The following is a 22,763-nucleotide window of genomic DNA, read 5'->3' as shown; positions in this document are numbered from 1 at the left end:
GTAGTTCCAAAGTAAAACCATTGGTATTTTTTTTTTTTTTTTTTTTTTTTTTTACAGAGAATGCGATTCACACAAATTAAAGCCTGTGATTTACCAGAGGACTGTTTTTCTTCTCTGCTCTGTATTCCTCTATGGGGAGGCTCTGGACTGCAGGTACCAGACAGGCCTTCTGTATATGTTTTTAAACTGCTGGCCACCTCTTAAAAAAATACCATATGTGATTCTGAGAAAAGTTTGTCCAGATGTTTGGTTAGATCCAGAAGTCAAAGCTCTCACATACACAACATTCACTCATTCAAACCATTTTCACTGGGCTGGCAAAACACCTGATGGCCTTGTGCACACTTTATATTTCTCTGTAATCTGGTGTTATTGATTAGCTGATTCAGAGTGAGCTATGGAGAAAGCATACACATGTGCACACAGACATTGTGGACCAAAACCCCATTCACAATACCGAAGACGTGCAGCAATACAAAGACCTACACACGGGCTGGCTACTCATCTGCAACCTTTATACCTCACACAGAGCCCTTCTTGCACATCTGGTCAAAAATAAAATACACTACATCACACAAACGGGGATTACAAAGCCTGTAACGGTAGCTGGGACCCATTTACTAGGAACTCATGAAACTATTTTAAAAGATTAGAAGATACATCTTCAATGGATTCAAATCACGAGGACAATGCAAACAAATGCAGTGCGTAAAAAGACAATATTCATTCTGTACAATGGCAAATGCAAGTTAATAAACAGTTTGAAAAATGGCTGACATATGGTAACAAAGGGCACAGTACCTTACTATTCAGAAAGGCAGAGAACCTACAAAACTTATTTCCAGCAGACTTCCTGATTTACCACTCTAGACCTCTCCTTGTCTGTACAAGGTGTCTTCCAATCACTAGATGTCAGGAAAGCCTCAGTAGGATAAAAACTCCACTGAAGCAGCACTGGTTCATCTGAAATTTACCAAGTATTTAAAATGTAATGCTCTATCTACATGCTTGTGTTTAGAGACAGTTCTGTGCACAAAGCCAATTACGACCAGAAGCTGTACCATCATTTTCACAAGGTTTACCAATAATAATGGATCATTTTTACTTCATACACTCACCTCATCCAGCTCCTTCTGCGTCTCTGCCTCCATCCGCCGAATATCATCCATGGTGAGCTCCACCCACTTATCAATCCAACAGAAGAGCTGGCGGTGGAAGTTGGTAAAGATCCTCTTCTCTTGCTGAGGAAGACAGTTGCAGTCTTGATATGATTGAAAATCAAATACTTTTTGTGAAGCAAAATAAAAACACAATATCATATCATCATGACACATTTGCACTTGAAGTCAAAAAACAACCACTGGTAGTCTCAGTCTATCAGAGAGGTACAGTGCTGCTCCTGAAAACGAGAACTCCCAGAGTCTGAATACAACTTGTGAATTAAAATAAACTTTGTAAACATGCCACTAACCTCATGGATGAAGTTCTCCACTCTGGTCTGTAGGCCCCACCACTTGAACTTGACTGTGACCAGTTTGTAGGCACACATTCTTGGGCAATCAGTCTTACTAGCCAGCTCTTTCTGTTAGGAGAAGGACAGCAAAGAAAACACAAAACTTACAACCTATCAGTCGACAGGAAGTTTGTGATGAAAGAATAACCGTAAAAATAGCAGTAGGCTGAAAGAATATTATTTCAGACTAATCTTGGCCTCATTCAAAGCTAAAAATCATAAATACATAACGCTTTGGGTATGGAGCTTGCTGAAATAATTATCAATATGAAGATGTGCTGAGCAAAGATAAAAGTGCTCTAATCTACAGCACACTTCCTAAATCCATCCGCTGCTTGCACTCTGCCTCCGTCTGAAGAAGGGAAGAAAAGGCGGAGGGGGGTTGGGGCAGAGCAAAGTGGATAAACTCCAGATGAAGGAACCATTTCTCTGCCTCCGCCCTGACAGCGACACCGTTCCCGACAGACGCGTCTTTGTGGCCACAGACAGTAGATAAAACGGTGCTCGCGAAATGATAAGGGCGTCATGGAGCAAAGCTAGTTACATTATTAACACCTAGGACCTGCTCGCCCCCAGAACACCCATACTCTCCCTCTGAGAACACCTATTTAATTAATTAATTCACTGCCTCAATCACCCTCATCCCACTGCCGTTTGATGCTACGATCATGGAGGAGAGCAGAAGAGGGGAAATGAGAAACATTTCTAAATTTGCAGTGGGTTTAGAAAAGTTGTCATCGCTAAAGAGAACTTCACATGAAACGGATTCTACATCAAAACACTTACGGTGACATTTCTTCTCTCCCTCTCTGTGCCCCACTCAAAGGAGCAGAAGTTTTCAGAAACACAAAGGGTACTGATATGCAAGCATGTGTGCATGCAGAGATAGACAAGAGTTTCATTGCTCTGAGAAGCCGGCAGAAATTGTGCCTCTGTTGTCACATAACCAGTTTTCCCCCCCAACTTTTCAAAAAGTCTTTTTCCATGTCCACAGCGGACGGGAAAGTGATCTAATTAAAAACACTAAATAAAAAGTTGCTTCTTTTTTTAAATACTTTTTAAAGCCCTTTGGCTGCCTTTGTTCTGTGAAAATTCTTGAAGCAAAGGAAAGTTTCCCATGGTGAACTTTGAGGGCTCCACTGCAGAACAGAAATTCTCAGTGCTCCAACACTGAGCAGGACTCGTTTGTGAGGCTGCGGTGTACGACAAGGTTTAGAGGGGAAAGCAACAAAACTCCTGACAAAGTCTTTATTCAGAATTGCTGCTTGCCTAATTTAGAATCAATGTCCATTACCCACTGTTTTTTCCCCATTTCCCTCTTCATCTTCTGTCACACTGAGCTGAGAGCTTAACCTGTAAGTGACCTGGAGAGCTGAGAAAGAGGTGATTAGTCTTCATCAAACTGCAGCCTTACAGTGCTGACCAGCACCACTCTAGCCTTCCTCCAGCTCTGTGCTCTCATGTACATAGTGCTAGGTAAAAACAAATCTCTAAAAGCTTATCTAAATTAAATACACATCAGTAACAACTATACAACCTCTTCATTTCAAATTGAGTTTCCAATCCTTGGGTTTACATAAATAGGTTCACTGAAATTTGCACATACATGCACAGAGACCATGAGTGAAAAGCTTTTCTCAAGTCCAGCCACAAATTCCTGAATGGACTGAGGTCTGGACTCCGACTCCAATTCCAGGACATGAACACAGTTTTGTGATTTCCTGAGTAGCTTTGGCTTTATTTTTGGGGTTGTTGTCTGGTCGGAAAATAAATCTTTTCCCTAAGTAGCAGCTCTCTGGCAGGCTGCAGAAGGTCTTCCTTCAGAATTTCCCTGTTTTTGGTTACATTCATTTTACCTGCTGTCTTCATAAGCTTTCTAAGACCTGTTGCAGAGAAGACCCCTGAACCTTCTGCCAGTTTGTCTGAGTGTCTCTCACATACCTTCTGGAAACAATAACCAACATGCCCAGTGTTTTGCTTTTGTCATTTCCAGCAGTGGCTTTTTGTTTGTTGTGTGTGTCTCCATCAACCCTGTAGCTTCTTCTGAGCACACATCTAGCAGGCATCCGGGGTGTGAGGGTGTCTGGATTGTGTAGGTGACATAGCCCTTTAACACAGCATCCAATTTTCAAGGGTTAAGAAATAGTTGGACACCTGGCTACTACGCGTTTCTCAGCTGAGAGATGCCATTACGACTGAGGTGGATCTGTCTGTCAATATGTGAGTAAAGAGGTGACCATGCAAGTGAAAAAGACAAAGATAAAGGAAGGACTGCCAGATATCAAAGATGGTTGGTTTGCCAGAATCAACAGCTGGGTACAGCCTAAACAGCAGGTGCACCCAGGAAAACTGCAAAATGGTAAACAACCTGGTCAAAAAGGAGCACGAGGTTTGGGGTTGATTGAAAGTCATTTGCAGTAAAACCCCTTATGACTGCACAGCAAGTCAAAAATGTTTTCCAGGATGTAGGTGTCCATGTTTCCTTGTCAATGATCAACAACAGTCTTCATGAGCATAACCTCAGAGGATTTGCCACAAGATTCAAACCCCTGATATGACTGAAAAAACACAAAGTTCATCAGGAAAGAAACTGGTGGAGTTGTGGAACAAAGCTCGATGGACTGAGGAAACAAAAAAGCTATTACTATCATAATGATGTAAAGTGTGGGGTGAAAAAATGAACAATTCATGACACACACAGCATATCGCCTCGTCTGTCAGCCGTGATGCTGGCTCTGTTATGGCTTGGACATGTAGGGCTGCCAGTGGAGCTGGCACACTAACATTCATTCATGGTTTCACTGCCGATGGAACCAAGAGGATGAACGTAACCAAAGAGCTTTTCAGGATTAAGAGGTGGAGCATCTTTCACTGGCTGTGTCAATCACCTGATCTCGATCGGACTGAGCTGCATCCCACTTGCTGAAGTCCAGACTAAGAGCAGAGAGACTCCACAACAGTGAATGCCTGCAAGAGCATCGTCGGGATGATACAAAGATAAAAAGTGTCCACTGAAGCCTCTATAAGTCAAAGATTTCAGGCAGTCAGGGACCAGAAAGTAACTGCCACAACATATTAAATATGATGATTTGTTTGACTTCCTGGGTATCTGGCCAGCTACTGTTAAACTCCTAAACGTTGGGCACTCAGAGACTTTGTACTTTAATGTAGCATGTATTATTTTCTTTTAAACTACATGCGCTGCTCTGAAAAACATATGCAGCTGTTTAAATACTGGATCATCTGGACTGTATGTGAAACGACAGCCGCAGACCCGGGTCTTATGTGAATGACAGTGACCAGGTATAGAACAGTCTGGTATACTGGGTCAAAGATGGGTTCATTTTCATCTCCTGTGACATTAATAGGTGTTTTCTGCAATGGTGATATCCACTTTCCACAGCTGACAAGTGCATTCATTACCTTCCAGGAGGGCCCAAGAGGTCCTCTGCCGGTCTTAACTGACTTGAAAATGGCGGGATCCTCCTCAGGCTTGAAGTCCTACAGTGACAACAAGTTATCTAGTTAATACAATACACAGCACATTATATTTTGCTGATACAAACTGTTCAGCAAACAAAGTAATCCACCTGTATTTAAAATCTTAATTTAATTGGTATACATGAATACTACTCTCCCATGAACTGAGCATAAACAGGTATTTTGATTTATTTGGCAACAAATGTTTTAAGCAATCTGCAAGTTTGGTACAAATTTTGAAGTACTTTAATATTATAAACCACATTATTAGCATAATTCTAAAAAACCTGAACAAAAGAAAGAATAATTGCATTGTGGTATTCAGTATCATACTCTAAACTAAGGGGCAGAGCAGCCACTACCACTGACAGGTCAAAGAGTGCTGCACTCATTCTCCAAAAACCCGCCACCCCCAGAGATAACATTATGCAGCCAGACCAGAGCAAAACTCAGCAGCTCCAAGATACGACCATCTACGGAGCACTGATGCCACCAGCAACATCTGTTTAATTAGGGTGAGACTGGTGCCAGTTTATATAAGTGAATGTCCTGGCATCCACTTGCATGTGCGCTGATGAGTGTTTATGTGTATGTGCCATTTCTAATTGAAAGAGCACTCTGTACCCTACATATGTAGTACATAAAGTGAGGTCCTGCCAGACCCATTCTAGTGAAATAACCAATTATACCCATTGCACAGGAGGATCTTGGTCCCATGGCAAAAACTTTTTTTTTTAAAGTATATAGAAAAATACCAAGGGATGCTGAGTACATATGCTGAGCACATGACAAAGTTGACTTCATAAAACAGGGAAGAATAATACAAATAAATAAAATGGCTTTCAAATTATCAACAGCTCAAGGGCCCAGTAATTTTAAATAAATCATGATGTGCCTGCAGCTAAAAGCTGCTTTTCAGGGATATGGGCCAACAGGAGGGTGCCAAATGTGTGGAAAGAGATAGAAACACACCCCTACATGCGTGCGTGCGTACACACTCTCTCTCTCACACACACACACACACACTAATTTGGCTGTTTTAATGCTGAGAGCTCCATCACTATAACAATACACTGTGCTGCACTAATGAGGTCTGTGAATCGATGTGCCGTGGTAAACGAAAAGGAGCTACTCCTCAAGTAAAAGAGCGTGTGTGTGTGTGTGTTTGTGTTGGGTGTGTATTTGTCTAGCTTCGGCATACGAAACACTGTGAGCCTTAATTACACTAACAAACTCATCTGTGCTGGCGGTACGCCCCGGGCCCTGCAGCCATGCCCGAGGCTGACGGCTGATAGGGCCCTCAGACACAACACAGTCGTCCAGCAAGGCAAACACGTCCGCCTCGTTAACTACCCACCACAAACAAACACGTACACACCCAGAAACCAATGCTTCACAGCCAAATAGCCACACATGCACACACAGACACACACCAAGCCACAATGACATGAGGCAATGTGTTGAAAAATACCAGACATAACGTGTAACAACCTCACAGAAGATTTCAGAGACTCCAAATGCAGTATTAAAACCCCATTTATATTCTGAAATATTATTGAAGCCATCTTAGGTTGCTCAAATGCTCTGTATGCTTTAAATATAAAGCATTTAGGTTGCAGATACTTTAGTCAAGTGGGGACCAAATGTTTGGTAACGCACACATAATGAAACAGTTTCATCATTCTACTCCAGCCATCTAAAATGATTTTCTGTGACAAATATGCCAGTTATTGCTATCCACTATTAACCAGGAAGACATGCATTTCATAGTACAGTATTTCATTTCACACTAATACAGTTTCATAAAATACATTTCCAGCCTTGTATCTACCAGTTTCACTAAAACAGCTAGACTATATACAAGAAGTGGCTGTAAGTATTCCAGCTCTGCTGGGTGGGTTCAGAGGCTAGATAAAAATTATTCCATATTGCTTGGCAAATTCATTTTTCTCTTGTCTTTTTTTTTTTTTTTTTTTTTAACCAGGTCAACATCAGTATCACATTTTCACATTAGCTCTCAGTGGGACAATTAGTCATTAATCAGTCAATCAACAGTACATTAGGAATTTAAATACTCCTACCTCGTTAAAGTCATTTGCCAAAAAAAAAAAAAAAAAAGTCAAACATTTGTAGATGTCTCTGTGCGATGACATAGGTTTGATCATTTCAAAACTCAAATAAATAATAAGAAATAAAGTAGAAGCAATTGGATTCTGTCAACTTAAGCTCTGTGCATTTGAGGTGGGCTTTTGTCTTCATTTTCTGACCTACACACCACAGAAAACTGACCAAAGACAAAACTGAATGTTAAATTTAACAATACATTCGTCAGTAATTCTGTTCCGTTTTTCTATTGTTCCAGCTGTACCGGAAAACCATCATTCTTAAATCAAACACACAACAAAGCCACTTTTTAAATATATGATCAAAATTAAATTAAATCATAAAATTATTGTTTGTCAGAAATAAATAAATAAATATAGCCCATTTGAACATTCCTTATGTAAAACTGGCCAGGTTTAGCAGATAGCTCAGTAATGACCAGGCTCGTCCACTTGCAGGCGCCAAACTGCATTTTATCTTGCACTGGAATTGTGGCACAAGAGTTTCTACTTACCACAGAAGACACTTGACTTCTGTCTGCGATGTCAATGGGCACAACAGTTACATTCTGCCATGTGGAGTTGTCTAGTTTGTGCACCTGAACAACCAAACAAACAAACACTGTAAGGAAAGCCTACAAACTCAAACCTGATGTTCAGACTTAATGTTTGCTGTGCAAGATGTAGAAGCACTCACATTTTCTTGTGTTCCAAGATCTGGTTTGTGCCACGTCTCAATCTTGATGAAGAAGTTATCTTTCATATACTCATTCTGGAAGGAACAAGGAGGATAGGAAATTACAGAACTGAATATATAGAAAATCTGAGTAAACTGAGATACCTTGAACTTAGTTGAAAGAACATTTTGATCATATAAGAAAATACTAAGAAAAAGCCATTTAAAGCTTCTTACCGTAACAACTGAATCAAGGTTAGGCATGAGGAGAAAGAGGGGAAACATTATTAGATATGCATACATATAAACCTAGGGGTACCTAATGGTTTCAGGGTAAAACAATGAGATACGGGGCGGGGGACTCACTGGTTCTGCAGTAGGGGTAGGCATTCCAGGCCTTTTCATGGAATATCAGGGAGCCTTCAGGGGCCAACAGCCTGACAAACCCTGGGACTTTACTGTAGGGTTGGGGAAAGTATGGGAATGGGGAAAGCAAGACAGCTTCACATACCAGTGGCCTTAGTGAAAGGATTGTGCAGGGTGGAAAATGTACAACTTGTTTACCAATTAAGGTAGGACAACACTGCCACTGCCTGGTAGCACTGTGCTACTACACTTTGAGAAGACAACTAGGAGCTCAAATCATCTGGTTCAATTTTTTTTAAAGCACATACCTTTTTAGGTGGTAGATTTTGTGCGTGTATTGTCCTTTCTCGCCATCTTTTTCATAAGGTTCATTCTTAAGTACCTCAATGCCCTCACCACCACCCGTCTCATTTTTACTTGCTTCAGCTACAGAGAACAGCTGTCCCACTTGATACTGTAACACAAATAACACAAACATCATAACCATATATTGGTGATTTACTGTACAGTACTCAAATAAAATAAAGGTTGGTCTGCCGATGCTCCAGGTTCAATCTGTCCATGTTTTTCTACAACATTGTAATTTATTTTTGCTTTAGGGGAGTGGTTTACAACCTTTTTTGGCTTATGACCCCTTGACATGAAAAAGTCTACCTCATCACAGGCTATGCAGTTTCAATGCAGACATAAGCCTGAACAGTTCAACCAAAAAGTATATTTCCTTTTAAGAATTTATAGACAAGTATACAAAAAGGAAAAACAAATTACAGAAAAGTCTGGAGAAAATATAAAATATAATTTTGCTTATCTGTACTGTATGTATTTCTTGTGGGGTTCCAAACCTCAGCTTCACAAGTAAAAAATATTTCCAACCACTGTTGGTTACGCAATGTATGATTACAGAGACATCGCAATAATCACCTGTGTTGTACATCTGAGCAAATAAGTCAACATAAACTTAATAATTTGTGTCCTGCTGTAACCAAATGGAATATAGATCTAGAAAATGTGCAAAGAAAAACCCCTGAACTGTGAAATGTGAGCAAGGCTTTAATACTTACTCTGCTTTCATTCAAAATCCAAATACAGTGATGAGCAGCAGACAGTATATACACTGCATGTCCTTCCAACTTAGACTAGTCCAAAATCTGCAGGCCAAATTAACTAAGCATAAACCTTATCGCCAAGTATTTCAAGAATACAAGGAATATGACTCCAGCTCAATGGCCCCCAATGTGCACAACATAAGAACAAAATAAAGACAAAATATATACAAGTTAAAAAAAAGCAACACAGACTAGCTGTTAATCAGTGTAATAGTCCAGGGAAAGAAACTAATGTCTTACGTTATGTTTGAACAACAGATGGTGCAACAGACATCAGATGTTTCAGCTACCAGAGCTCTTATTAGTGTACACTTACTTTTCAATTAGTTGGAATAAGCTTTAAAAATATGGCATTAATTGCCAAGAGATTTTTTCCACTATGTAAAGCAGCAGGGTAAGAGACTGGGATTCATGATATCAAGCTCTATAAGCACCACAAACACTTGCCTGCTCATATAACAATTACAAGAATGACAAATTATTTTAGTCATTTTGTCAATATACATGTAATTAAAAGGAAACAAAACCTGATTACTCACCTCCTCAACACTACAGGGTAAAACCACACGGCTGCAAAAGAGAGAACAATTTTTTTAAGTTGATTTAACATAATTCTTATAGCTCAAAGACACAATATTAAGCAATTCTGCCAGAAACATTACATTTTTCATTTAATTGAAAGTGAGCAACAAGCTTAAGTAAAATATTACCACCAGAAAGTACTTAACACTCAAGGAAGGAGCAGAAAAACATGATTCAATTTACTTAGCTTGGATCATGGTCCAAAACGTATAAAACATGAATAAATAAGACAAAAACACATTGCTATTGGAGATGCAGACATATCACATAACATAAATTAGATAATTGATTCTCGAAACAAACTTTTTGACTCTTGCACATCTAAGAGGAGGACACGGTAGCTTTTCTGTAGCCTTGCCAAATACCCACACACATATATTGATAGTGACTGGGATGCTGATTGTGTGTCACTCCCCATCCCGTATCAAGTAAACAATGAGCCAGTGCAGAAGAATAAGGACTGCCACAGCCATGTGTGCTCCATCATAGCATTAGAAATGACCTCTATAATGCACAGACACCTTCTCATTGCTATGGAACGGGAAGCTGGTCACGAACATCCTTCCTGAGGAAAAAAACTTACTGATCTGTTCAACACGGCAAAATGAGAAGAAGCCATCACCAGACGGACTGAAAGGTTCAAGCTGAGTAATGCCAAGACTGGCTATGGCAACGAGATGAAGCAGATTGAGAGGTGTGAGAAGAGGAAAGGACAATGTAAGTGAGCTACTGTGGGCCAAAAGCATCACCAAAAAACAACTGTCACTCAGACCAGTGGAAGGAATCCAAAAGAACAAATAATATCTGAATTTCTATTAGCCCAAACACTAAGATTAAGTAAGAAGTCGTAGGAAAGTTAAAGACAGTCTTTACTCAGTGCTTAGCAGAAGTATACTGCAACTTCTACTACAGGGTGTGGTATGCTGCGGCCCATGCAGTTGCATCATTTAGTCTGATGAACAAGAAGTTTCCCTCAATGACTACTAATCGCACAGTGAAAGAGGAGAGAGAACATGCTACAGTAGGCAGAGGATATTCTCTTAAAGTGTAACTCTAAACCAAAACTGTATTCTAACCTGACAAATACACTTGGCACTTACACTTGTTTATTGATGAAGAGCAGTGGCATAACATGACAAAGGAAACATGTTAGAAGTGATGCAGTGTAATATTTTTAATCCAGCCATGCACTCACTTCAAATATCTGAATGAACAGCCTTGGCTTACAGGTACATTTACAGGTACAAATAGGCCAAAACCATAACCTGGAGTGCAAATCAGTGGTTGCAGTGAATAATAAGTACAAAGAAACATTTAGTTCAAATGTTTTAAAAAGACAAGCAAAGAAGATACATGTTTAGGCATGCTTCTGAACACCTATGAGCTATAATAAAGAGGACCAGACCAACTACTGATCATACAGTATATGACCAATATAATGACACTAATCCAACAAGATGGAAGGCAGGTTAATCAATCCTGGAACTTGCTGAAACGTAGCTGATAGTTTGTTGGTATTTTTTCTATATTACATTCTAACTTTCAATCGTATTGCAGTTTGCATAACACTCCAACAACTTCCAATCGGATCTGTAGGACTGGTGCCACAATCCTGTGCTACAGTACTTGAGTTAATTTCATCTAAGCTGCATAAATTCGAGTCATATTAAAAGATACATTACATGTCTTTTCGTCACTATGAAAGGAAATGTGATGTTGATGATAGCAGGTGGCTACGACATGTTAGGAAGAGTCATGTTATAACAGACTTCCTGGCACAGATCTGACTAGCGTAGTATTCAAAAGCTAAGAAGAAAGCTAGCATTAGGATTAACTGTTATGACTCGTTTACTGTTGTGGTTTGACACATTTTCTTAACTGATAATGGTTTTAACAGTTAATAGAAACAAGATCATCTCTAGATTCAACTCCATGACTCGGGCAGGTAACACACACTGTAGGTAACTTGGCATAACCGAGCTAAATACTACCTAGCTAGTTGATTGAAATAGCTTGGTTTGACACAACAGGACAAATGAATTCGCTCATTAATAAAAGCTTCGGTCTTGCATCTATGATCTTATCTGGGGTGCAATTATCTGACACCGTCACGAGTTTGTGTGTCAGTTTTGCTACGTTAACATTAGCAGCGCTAGGTTAAGTGACATCCTTGTAGCTTAATGTAATACCGTTAGTTTAGCTAGCATTAGCAAGCAAATCGTGGGCTAACTCATCAAGTTGAGTTAAAGTTGTACAGCTCGAATACACAAAGGCCGAAACACTTAAACATATAACGCAAACCACCGACTGGAGAACTTGGGTACCAGCTGTGTGACTATATGACAAACCGTAAGGTAACAGGAGCTGTCATACCGCTGTCAAAGCCGGTAGGCCACAGCGGTTCTTAAGCACTCGCACCCTTCCCTCGTGTCAGACACAGACGAAACTAAAAGTTTTCATTAATGTCCAGCTACTGGAAAAAAATCCAACTGTTGTTAAACAACGCATTAGTTTAAAAAAAGAAGGGTTTAGCCAAAATCCATTACACTTACTACTCTTTGATGAGGACCATCTTGGTTTCTTTTCTTTCGAGACTAAAGATAGTGCCCAGCACCCTAAGTACTGCTGACGTCATGAGCAGCTATGAGCTGTACCTTCCATCCATCGTGAGCGGTGATTGGCAGAACGAGGGATGGACTCGCATTTTAACCAATAAAATGTCTTTCTGGTGGTTTTTAACCCGCCTGTTTTCTTAAAACCATATCCGTTATTAAGGCTTGTCATTTACAAAGCAATCGGAAAAATCACTTTCATAATAAAGATTTTGAGGATGCAGTTTATGCTGCCTGGTCCTAAGCACCCTTGCTTAGTCTAATAATTAAATGTCCTTAGACCTGGAGCCTGGCATTATGTTCATCTACTTTAAAGTACTGTAGGACTTCCTATAGCACTAGTTGTAAACATGTTTTAATTGAGACCTCTTAAAACTGAAGCTAGGTCTACTTGTGGCCCCTTACCACCCTTAGTATGACCATTAGTTTTGAGCAACACAATTTTTTATTATCAGAAGTGTTTCATTGTTAATTTTTTAGAATCATACAGGGGCAAAATATTTGACAAGAAAAAAAAAACTAGAGCAAAGACACGAAAGGTAAAGTTACTTCTGTATGACAGAAATACACTTTTTACATCTTGTGAGCCCTATTTGTCTTGGTCCCACTGGTGGCAGGCTTGGAACAACTGTTGTGTGTACAGTAGGCTATATATCTACTGTATTGTATATCTACAGTTGCTTCAAAAATTATTCAGACCCCTTCACATTTTGCACACTTAATAAATATAATACATTTATTTCTAAACAGACAAAATTACCTTTTTTGCAAGTCTTTATAATCACTGCCCATCAAGCTCCTTCTGATTCGATAGGTTTCTGTAATCTGCACAGATACTGTTTGGTATTTCAGTCTGGGTTTTGGCTAGACCACTCAAGGACAGTCAGAAACCTACCCTTAAGCAGCTCCACTGTTGTCTTGGCTATATGCTTGAGGTTGTTGTTGTGTTGAACAGTGACTCATTGCTTCAGTCTTAGGTCATGCACTTTTAGGTTTTCTTCAAGGGCCTCTCTGCATTTGGCTGCATTAATCCTTCCCTCAGTTCTGATCACTCTTCCTGCCCCTGCTGCTGAGAAGTACCCCATTGCTTGATCACATCATCCAAATTTCTTCCATTTCACAAGTGTTGAAGGCACTATGCTCCTGAGACCACTCAACACTTTAGAAATAGTTTTTTTTTACTTTTGCATCACTACAACTTTTTCACAAAGAACTACAGAGAGTTTCTTAGATGTCATGATTTGGTTTTTGTCCTGACATACAATGTGAATTGTGGGGCCATTCAAATTTGGGTCAGGTGTATTCCTTTTGCTTTAATCTAATCTGTCTAAAATGCGATTAGTGTTCACCTGTGGCAAACTGAACTGATTGTACATAGTTTAGAAAGGCACATAGCAAAGGGTCAGAATACTTTTGTAAATAGGATATTTCGGGTTTAGGTTTTTCATAAATTTGCAAAACACTTTACTTCACAGGTTAAGGATTGATGCCAACATGTCCATTTTATCATGTAAATGAAATCTCTAACAAAATAAAATATGAAAAAAGTGAAGGGCACTGAATACTTTCTGAACTTACTGTATATAAGCGCAGGTTGTCGAACAATGGGGCCATGCAACAGAATAATGTAAAGTCAAGAATACATGAAAACAAACATTATGATTTTTATTGAAACAGTTTACTGATAAATGACAGATGGTTGACATGAAACTGTCATGTTTAATCTCAAAAAATTGTGGGCTAAAAAGTCATACATGGGACTTAACACTGAATAGCAAGAGAATCCATGCTTCAGAGCAGACACTCAGTTCACAAAGAAATCAGGCAAAAATGCCCTTTTGATTTCGTTAAAAAATATTAAATCTTTTTTCCCCCCACTCTATTCATTTTTACATGGTACAGGTTTGTTCACTTTTTAATAATATAAAAACGCTTAATACTGATTGTGAAACACTGGAATTAATTTACAAAACATAATAGTTATTATTATAATATTAATAACAATAACAAACAATAATAACAATACCCATTAAATTTAAAAACAAAAAATAGAATGGAGGAAATCAGTCATAGCTGTTGCATGTTGGCCCACAGAAACAGAAAATTTTGGGAGGGGGGAATACCAAATGGCATTTACATCTACCTGACACACAGTTACACACAAACACAGTATCAGGTCGCTGAGTATTTTTCATTGCCATTTACAGTATCATGGGCACAAAGACAAGACTTATCTAAATCATCCATGTGCTTCTGCAGGATGACACTCACTGACCAATCAAATCCTTCTGTTAGTCAAGCTTAGCCAACCAACAATGGGCCTCAAAAAGTGCCCTATTCCTCCAGCACACAGGATAGTAAATGATAAAAATATGGGACCATTTTAAATGTCTCAGCATTTAGAGGAAGGGAAAAATCTTCCAGGCGACAGGAATTTGTATCCATTGCCAGCAGGTAGTCGGATAGAACGAGCACCAGGGCTACTGCTTGTGGAAATAGTTGGTGATGGGGCCACTTTTCTAGGGTTGGAGCAGTGATGTCCATTGGAAGAGTTCTTGCTGCCTCTATCCAGTGACTGCAGCCCCTGCTCCTGCAGCTCCAGGCTGTCTGGGGTGTCATTAGGGGAGCAGTGGCGTGGGGAGAGGTTCAGAAGGCTCAGTACATCCCTGCTGGCAGAAGCAAGGGGTCCAGGAGAGCTGTGAACGGCTTTGACCGGACCTAGATGTTGCTGTTGCTGGGCCGCAGCATTAGCCCAAAAGGTCTTCAGATTGTGGATAGCTTGGACTTTTTCATCAATGACCCCTCTTCTTAGTCGGTCCAAGTCTGGGGCATCAGCTGATGTAGAGCAGGCAGAGCCTGTAGAGGAGTAGGACAGGGCAGGGGATGGCACACTACCAGCTGGTGACTGGTGACCAGAACTGGGAGACACATTACTCGGGGAACGAGAGATGTGGCCGCTGTATGGGGAGCTTGGGTACTTTAGTTTGAACTGTGCATGGCTGTCCAGAGTGGGTGAAGGATGGCTGCCCTCCTTTTGGGAAGACTCAGAGACTGCAGGACTGTTGTAGCCAGAACTTATCTTCTGCAGTGAAGAGGAACGTGAGGGAGGTTTGGGTTTTGGGGAAGACTGAGCTCGGCCACTAGCACTGCTGTTAGGACGGCTGAATGCGCTAGTTTCAGAAGAGCGGAAGGCGCTGCTCCGAGTGGAGGTTCCTCCAGCTGTCCCACCCTCTGCCCCAGCCTGCTGAAGACTACCCACAGCCCGTAGATGGCTCTGAGTTTCCTCCAGAATCTTCTGGGCTAGTTCCTGAGGATCCAGAGGGACCGTTTTTTCTTCCTGAGACTTGACAGTACTGTCCGTCTCTGTACTGGACTGGTCAGATTCACCAGTATCTGAGCTGCTCACCTTACCCACCTTCTGGAATGGTGAGTTTGGGCTGGGCACTAGGCATGTTTTGATAGGGGATGTAGGGGTGCTGACACTGCCCCTTGATGATACTGTTAAAGTGTAGCCTCTCCCTGCTCCTGTGCTGGACCCACCAACAACTCCCCTGCCTCCACGGTGGTGGCGTTGGCTGTGGCCTGGTGGTAGAGGCAGAGAGTCACAGTGACTTCCCAGTGGCTCGCTGCTGATAATAGAAAAGCCCTCATATTCCTCCTCATCTCCCCGGGCTCCTGCCACTGCAGAAGCCCCATGAGGAGAAGACCGACTACGAGGAACATGAGGGTGTTTGTGGACAGAGTAGTGTGCTGTGGCCCCGCAGCGTTGACGATGACCAAGGAAATCACACTCTGACTTGGAAGCAAAGCTCATGGAGGAAGCTACAGAACTGAGGCTATATACAGAGATGGCATCTGATGCCTGATTTTCCAGGCAAGGAGGAGAGAAAGGAAGGCTTGAGTATCCCATTGGCAAGGGATTGGACACAGATTGGGCTGAAGCAAGAGACTCAAGGGAAGATGAGCTGTCCAGGCTCAGACGCTTGGGCAGTTCTGTTGAGTCTGGAGAAAGAAAAAAGAGAGAATGAAAAAATGCTACACCTGAAAAAACAACGGACTGTTTGCTAAAAGCAAATATGGTTGCTAAAAACATATAATGGACATTCTGGATGATTCCAAAGTACAGTCATGGAATTGAAACTATTGAGATATGATACAGAAGAAATGTTACAATGAACATCAGTAAATAAGCATACGTACCAAACAGTGCCATCAGAGACTGGAGAGCAAAGTGCAATGTACGACGGTTGGCTAGCTTGCCTGTCTTTAGCACCACTTCTTCTTGGCCTACCTCACATAAGTCAAATCCTATACAAACACAAAATGACAGTAATTATAACAAATACATTATAGATGTGAGTCCACAAGAACACATGCGTCAATAGTTCTCTTAAGCAAACAGCTGACTCACCAAGTGCAGCCAGAAATTCATGGCATCCTGGCAGTCTCCATAGCTGCACACTGATGGACACCTGAATGGGCAGCAGGGAGAAATCCTGTTCTTTCTCTCCTGTCTGAAGTTGGACTAGCACCTGGTGTAGCTGGAGCAGAAGAGGGAGAACACAAACAAGTAAAGAGGCAATTGTTAGGAATGAGTACAAGAATACAACAAAAAATATCGGAGTCTAATGCATGTGTGCTTAGGGAAACAGAACATCTGCAGGGAAGCAGAGCTGAAACAGTTTCAGCTTTGTGGGGGTTTACACATGCCCCGCGAGCACACTTAGCTGTGTGTTTGGGGATTATTTTGCTTGGAACAGAGACACCTTTGTCATCTTGGAGTAACTCTGCAGAAAGCAGAAACATGCCCTTTCACGTCACTTCACTCTTCATGGTTACGAGAGGTTTATTTTTACATCATAGCTTTATCCCTTCTAGCACACTAACACATTCCTCTTAACTGTTAATCTTTTAATTCTCAAAATTCTCAAGATATGACTGCAGGAAATAGCAATAGGAAATTTATAAACAAGAAAACAGTAAATGTTCACCCAGCTACACTTTATGCATGCAAATGTGGGAAAACAATAAAATTGTCATGCAGCTTCTACACAAGTAAGTGGTGTTTTAGAAAGTTTAGCAGGACAGAGCGGAGACTGCAGGGACAGGGTAAAACGAGACGGAATGCAGGTAGGTGAAGGCACACTTACCATTGCCACCATATTTTTAACAGCCTTCAGACCACACGTTAGGGGCAGGAGAGAGAGAACAGGCTTTTAATTGCATGCACACAGGCCACTGACAGGGTACATGGGATTAGGTATGCAAGAAGAATAATAACAACAAGTATAAGTTTTCAAATTAGAAAGTTTGATGCAATCAGTATAGTACATAGATTAGACTGAGCATGTTTTGTGCAATCGGACCAGTATTTGGAGCATGAGGCAAAAAACGGGGATAAACTTCTGCAGAGTAACAATAATTCTAGTGTCATAGCTTTTGTACAATTGAACAGGACTCAAGTTTTTGCAGTTAAGGCTCTAATTGAAGGACTGCGAGTTAGGCTTCCATGCAACATTTCAGTGCAGATTAAGCTGCAGTGTGAGGTGCCAGCATGCACGTAGCATGTATGCAACCCTGAGGTAACTAAGTTATGCAATAATATACACTAAATATTCTTGCCTATCAAGACATTTATGGTACGAAGGAGGAGAGAGGAAGAAAAAGAAAGGTACTGCCTTAATAGTTTAGAATACAAAATAATAGCAGTTGTATTTGTCATTTTGAGCCAAAGACCAATTTCTATCTGGTGCACTAGATTTTAAAATCCTGCAGCATTCATTTATAGCTACAGGGGCCTACCCGGTTGATGAGCTGCTCTCCTGCCTCTGAAGCTGTGATGAGTTTGCACAAAGCCTGGAGAGCTGGTGGTGGCAGACCTGAGGGATGGATCAAAGGAAGCTGCTCATTATTGAAACACAGTACACGTTCTTTATACCCCAAATTAAGCAGCATTAAACAGGCAGTATCATATAGAGCAAAACTACACATTGTTACAAACAAAACAGGACAAAACCTGCTGTTTTATGTGGAAATAAATACAAATTTACATAAAATACAGTACATAATCAACAAATCTGTAAAACATTGGACGAATTTGGAATCTAATGAAACTGCGATGTAGAGCTTGTGTCAAGTACAATACATACCCAGTAGTGATTGTAAAGTGGTGCTGCACTGCTGGAGCCTGTCTCCTGGGTCGGCAGTGGGAAAGAAGACGGCAGCTGGGATACCGGTGCCTGCAGAGTCAAGACGGAAGCCCACAGCTGTCAACAGGGCCTGCCAGCCAGGGACACCCCCCACCTTGTTCTCAACACTCTGCTGGGATGTATACATGGAGTTACGCTGGCCGTTCTGTATCCTCTGAAGAGACTTCTCCACCTGCAAGAAGCAAGGAAGGGCAGCATCAGTATTTCTGTGTCTTTGGTTGTGACAATTTATATAGTAAGCACCAAGTCTAAGCTTTGTAAGAGTTGTGTGTGTGTGTGTGTGTGTGTGTGTGTGTGTGTGTGTGTGCGTGTGTGTGTGTGTGTGTGTGTGTGTGTGTTCATGTCTCACCAGGTGGAGTAAAACTCTTAGTGCATCCCGCGCTCGATCTGGATACTGCAGAATCTCTGCCAAAGCTTGGCCAATGAGGGAAGATGGACTGTTAAGCTTCACATCGTTGCCGATCAGCATGTATCCTAGACAGAAACAAATGCAATTTAAAAAGTTTTATTCCAAGGTCATCCTTTTTATCAAAAGAGTATAGAATTGACACATGTGAATGAGATCTCTAACCTGCCCAGTTGGAGGGATGTGAGTACTGCTTGCTGCTTTGTACAGTCTTCATGGCATCTGCCAGTGCTGCACTAGCCTTGGTTCCATTAAGTAGGGCAGTGTAGAAGGCATGGACAAAAACCTTAGAGGCTGCAACAGGGACAGGCCACAAGGACACAAGGACACACTGAGCCCCAGCAGCCAGGAAGGCTCTGGTCAGTCCCACCACGCCGTCTGCTGTGACCTTGCTGCTGGACTCCTGGTACGACCTGGAACCACACAACAGACACGTAACTGAATTAGGAAGCTAAAAAATATTTGCTAGTTCAAAATTTAAAGAGTTGTTTGCTTTTAGTATCTTTCGAAGCTATTCTATTTTCATTAGTTACATTACAATGTGGTTTTACTGAGTATATGATGGCTTTCATGTTTGAAAATCAATCGTAACATCAATAAGTATGACTAATTTCATCCTATTTTTAATTTTTGTTTGATTTTATTAAATTAAGATCATCATTTAAATTTCTCCACTTAAGTCAGTCCACTTACCCCAGCACTACTAGCTTGACAGGCAACCTCAGGTCCAGTATATCTGCAGCTGTAAGCAGGAACTCCTGGAGGGGTGGACTGTCACAGATGCTCTCCACATCGCTGCTGTCATCCTGCATGTGGAGAGACTCTGGAATAGTGTAGCCGCTTCCAACAGAGCCTTTCCTTCCTTGGCCACTGCTGCCTCTCCTCCCCCCTGCACCTCTCCCTACTGTTCCCACTCCCACACTGGCACTTGCCGCACCAGGCACACCCTCAGGATTTGGGGTGAGCACCAGAGCTGCTAATTTCCAGGAAATGTGGGTAGCAAAGTGAGCACACTCAGCCTGTGTAAGCGCACTCATCACCCTCTCCTTGGTGGCCGAGGAGCCGGCCAGAGGTTGGCATCCTAGCAGCTCAGCCACCATTAGAGCCTCCTCCTCTGCAGAGGGCATGGGTCCCCACAGCCAGCGGTCCATCACAGGTGAGGGCAGTCGAGGGTTCCCCACCACTGCTGCCAATGAGACACCACCGCATGGAACTGGTCCTGGACGACGAGAATGAGCCTGAGAGCACAGCAACAGGGGTTAAAATCCTAGGCCTACTACAGGAGGACAGCAGTTCAATTGTATGTTAAGGGTGACTTTATTGGATCTTGAAAAAACAGTATTACGGCACTATTTATTAGTAATCTGGATGAGAAGCTCAACCTTTGCACTGGATCCAAGGCCATGAATGGAGGGAACAGCGATGAGGCTGAAGCGCTCATACAGGTATTCATTTGAAGAGCTTCCTTTTAGCAGGGCAAAGGGGATGAGGTACAATTCTCCCTCCAGCACTATCACCAGTTGTCTGTGTCTGCCAACAGGCCCACTGGAGTGCATCAGGCCCTGTTATAAGGATTAGCATAAAAAAGAAATACAAAACAACATTCAACATGTGGTGCTTTTGACTTTTTCTTGTTACTGCATTTTCACTTCTCTCTACCACACAACTACATCCATGGGCAGGCGTTGACCTGTTAGCGGTAGTACTAACCCCCTCCATAGGTGCGATAAGCAAATCGTAAAGTGCCCGGAGCGGAGGCTTGCTGAGGTTGGTGGAGCGACGGGGCAGGGAAGCGTTACCATCTTTGGCAGGTGACATGGTGTTACTGAACAGGCTGGTCATACTCTGGCAGCTCCTGCAAAAACAGTGCAAAGAAATGCTGTGTTCATTCTGTACAACATACTTCTATGTCTCAGACTCAAGACAGTTTTGTCCATTTGCTACATCATGTGTTTAGAATAAGCACAACAACTTAGTGTCCCTGATTCAGTACCAATGTCTGAGCTGATATCATTCTACACAATAAACCTGAGTAGCCCTGCATTGAAATTAAGTCAGTAGCAAACTGTGTGGTACACAGAGCATTCCTAATTGAAAATGGTGCATAATAATTTGTTTTAAATCACAATATTGCTATCTGTGCTGAGACTACACCATCTGGCAATTTAATGTACTATTTTAATTTTAATATACTCTTTTAATACACCATGCATAGCACAAAAATCATTTTTAGGTTACAAAATGTTCAGACAAAACAATATAAGTCAGCTCTAAGCTTACTGTATCACTACACTACTCGGTCCTGGCCTGCATTTGTCTTCCAGTCACCCCTGCTATGTAAAAACCCTTCTTATACTGTAAATGGGGATCCTGTGCATCAAATTCCCCTTTAATATCAAACTATACTGCTGCTCTTAATGAGCTCTGCAGATGTTCTGGGAACGCGGCTGACAAGCTCCATGTCTCATTTGCCGCAAAGTGTTACATCAGATACGGCTCTAAGAAGATGTGAACTCTGGCTCACTGTAGCTTCTGTGAGTTTGTGTGTGGCTGCAGTGAAAGAGAGTGACACGTTCAGTTATAGAGGCTTATCTTTCTTTTACTGATACGCCTGCTTTCAGATCTAAGCAAGCGAGAGGCAGATAGAGGCAGGTTATACTGTTTCTCCATTTTAATGTGCCGCGCTCCTTCTGTGAACACACATATACACTCAGGTGACAGTTTATTAGGTGCACCTACTGTAGTTAAAATTAATGGAGACTAATCCAACAGCAATAAAAACTTCCTTTATTAAGGTGTTCAGTTTTTCTTGAAACGGTTTCAGAGAGGTGTCGATGTATTTTGTCCTGCTGTGGAAATGTACCACACTACACGGAGGGATGTTTCTGTTACTTCCCTCACTAATATAAACAGGGTGGACAACAAAAACACTGAAATATAGTCAATATGTAAAGCTCCACTAGATGGGAGTATTGTGCTGTAGTAGCCCCAGAGTTTACAGAAACGTGTGATTAGCTTGCCAGAATCACCACAGGAGGAGGAGAGCGTGGCTCTATACAGAGACCGGCTCTTTGTACTCTACATACACTGCCCGGCCACTTTATTAGGTACACCTGTACAATTGTATGCACTTCCATCTTAACATCTGTGTTTGTGAAGCTCCAAGTAGTTCAGTTTTTGGTGAAATTGTCATAAATGTATAAATTCAATTTTACGTTTATTACTGAGGTCTTAGTTAAAGGTGGTGTTGTACTGGACTAGATTATAGATGTTAAGGTGGAAGTGTTGAAGTGCATACAATTGTACGGGTGTGACTATTAAAGTGGCTGGGCAGTTTATAATCGATACTCAGATCTTCCACTTGATGGAAAATGAGATTGTGAGTGTCTTTAATGCACTACCAATGCCTATGTCAGAGTATTTTGAGTTGTTGAAACAAACCAAAATAAGGTAACAGGCCAGGGTGTTTGAGGCAATGTCTGCTGCGTGATGGGACTGACAAGTCTCTGCTGAAACATAGAGACACACAACATACTGAGAACTGTGCTTACAGTGGCCTGGGGTTAAAAGCCTTTGGTGCTGTAAACACACAGGACAAAGCTTTATGGCCACACTTGTCACTGCTCTCCATCTGTTCCACCAGCCAGAGTTTCTTTGAGGCCCCAGCCAACAGACATCTATTCTGCCCTTCTGGTAGCCCTAGGCCACTGG

At 41.5% G+C, this 22,763-nt stretch overlaps 2 protein-coding genes across 4 annotated transcripts in view; both read right to left on the bottom strand.

Moving 5' to 3' along the window:
* The window catches only part of pitpnb (phosphatidylinositol transfer protein, beta), a 15,215-nt gene extending 2,748 nt beyond the window's left edge, over positions 1-12,467 (bottom strand). The window contains exons 1-10 of the mRNA XM_020590599.1: positions 12,378-12,467; positions 9,783-9,813; positions 8,446-8,591; positions 8,138-8,229; positions 8,009-8,016; positions 7,793-7,867; positions 7,611-7,694; positions 4,937-5,014; positions 1,472-1,582; positions 1,119-1,241 (exon numbers count right to left, since the gene is read on the bottom strand). Coding sequence (XP_020446255.1) covers positions 1,119-1,241; positions 1,472-1,582; positions 4,937-5,014; positions 7,611-7,694; positions 7,793-7,867; positions 8,009-8,016; positions 8,138-8,229; positions 8,446-8,591; positions 9,783-9,813; positions 12,378-12,460 — 831 coding nt within the window. The 5' untranslated portion in view covers positions 12,461-12,467. The remainder of the gene's footprint in view (positions 1-1,118; positions 1,242-1,471; positions 1,583-4,936; positions 5,015-7,610; positions 7,695-7,792; positions 7,868-8,008; positions 8,017-8,137; positions 8,230-8,445; positions 8,592-9,782; positions 9,814-12,377) is intronic.
* A 1,650-nt stretch (positions 12,468-14,117) lies between these two features.
* LOC109954783 (tetratricopeptide repeat protein 28) overlaps positions 14,118-22,763 on the bottom strand; it is a 172,239-nt gene continuing 163,593 nt past the window's right edge. For 2 of the 3 annotated variants that reach the window (XM_020590335.1, XM_020590337.1), the window contains exons 15-25: positions 20,763-20,907; positions 20,435-20,614; positions 19,746-20,290; positions 19,218-19,465; positions 18,996-19,120; positions 18,587-18,818; positions 18,240-18,316; positions 17,588-17,611; positions 16,849-16,978; positions 16,638-16,745; positions 14,118-16,439 (exon numbers count right to left, since the gene is read on the bottom strand). In XM_020590335.1, the coding sequence (XP_020445991.1) occupies positions 14,830-16,439; positions 16,638-16,745; positions 16,849-16,978; positions 17,588-17,611; positions 18,240-18,316; positions 18,587-18,818; positions 18,996-19,120; positions 19,218-19,465; positions 19,746-20,290; positions 20,435-20,614; positions 20,763-20,907 (3,424 nt within the window). In that variant the 3' untranslated portion in view covers positions 14,118-14,829. The remainder of the gene's footprint in view (positions 16,440-16,637; positions 16,746-16,848; positions 16,979-17,587; positions 17,612-18,239; positions 18,317-18,586; positions 18,819-18,995; positions 19,121-19,217; positions 19,466-19,745; positions 20,291-20,434; positions 20,615-20,762; positions 20,908-22,763) is intronic. The other variant, XM_020590336.1, reaches the window with a different exon arrangement.

This window comes from Monopterus albus, unplaced genomic scaffold (assembly GCF_001952655.1).
Source record: "Monopterus albus unplaced genomic scaffold, M_albus_1.0 scaffold12.1, whole genome shotgun sequence".
Classification (NCBI taxonomy): domain Eukaryota; kingdom Metazoa; phylum Chordata; class Actinopteri; order Synbranchiformes; family Synbranchidae; genus Monopterus; species Monopterus albus.
This window is presented reverse-complemented; position numbering and strand designations above follow the sequence as displayed.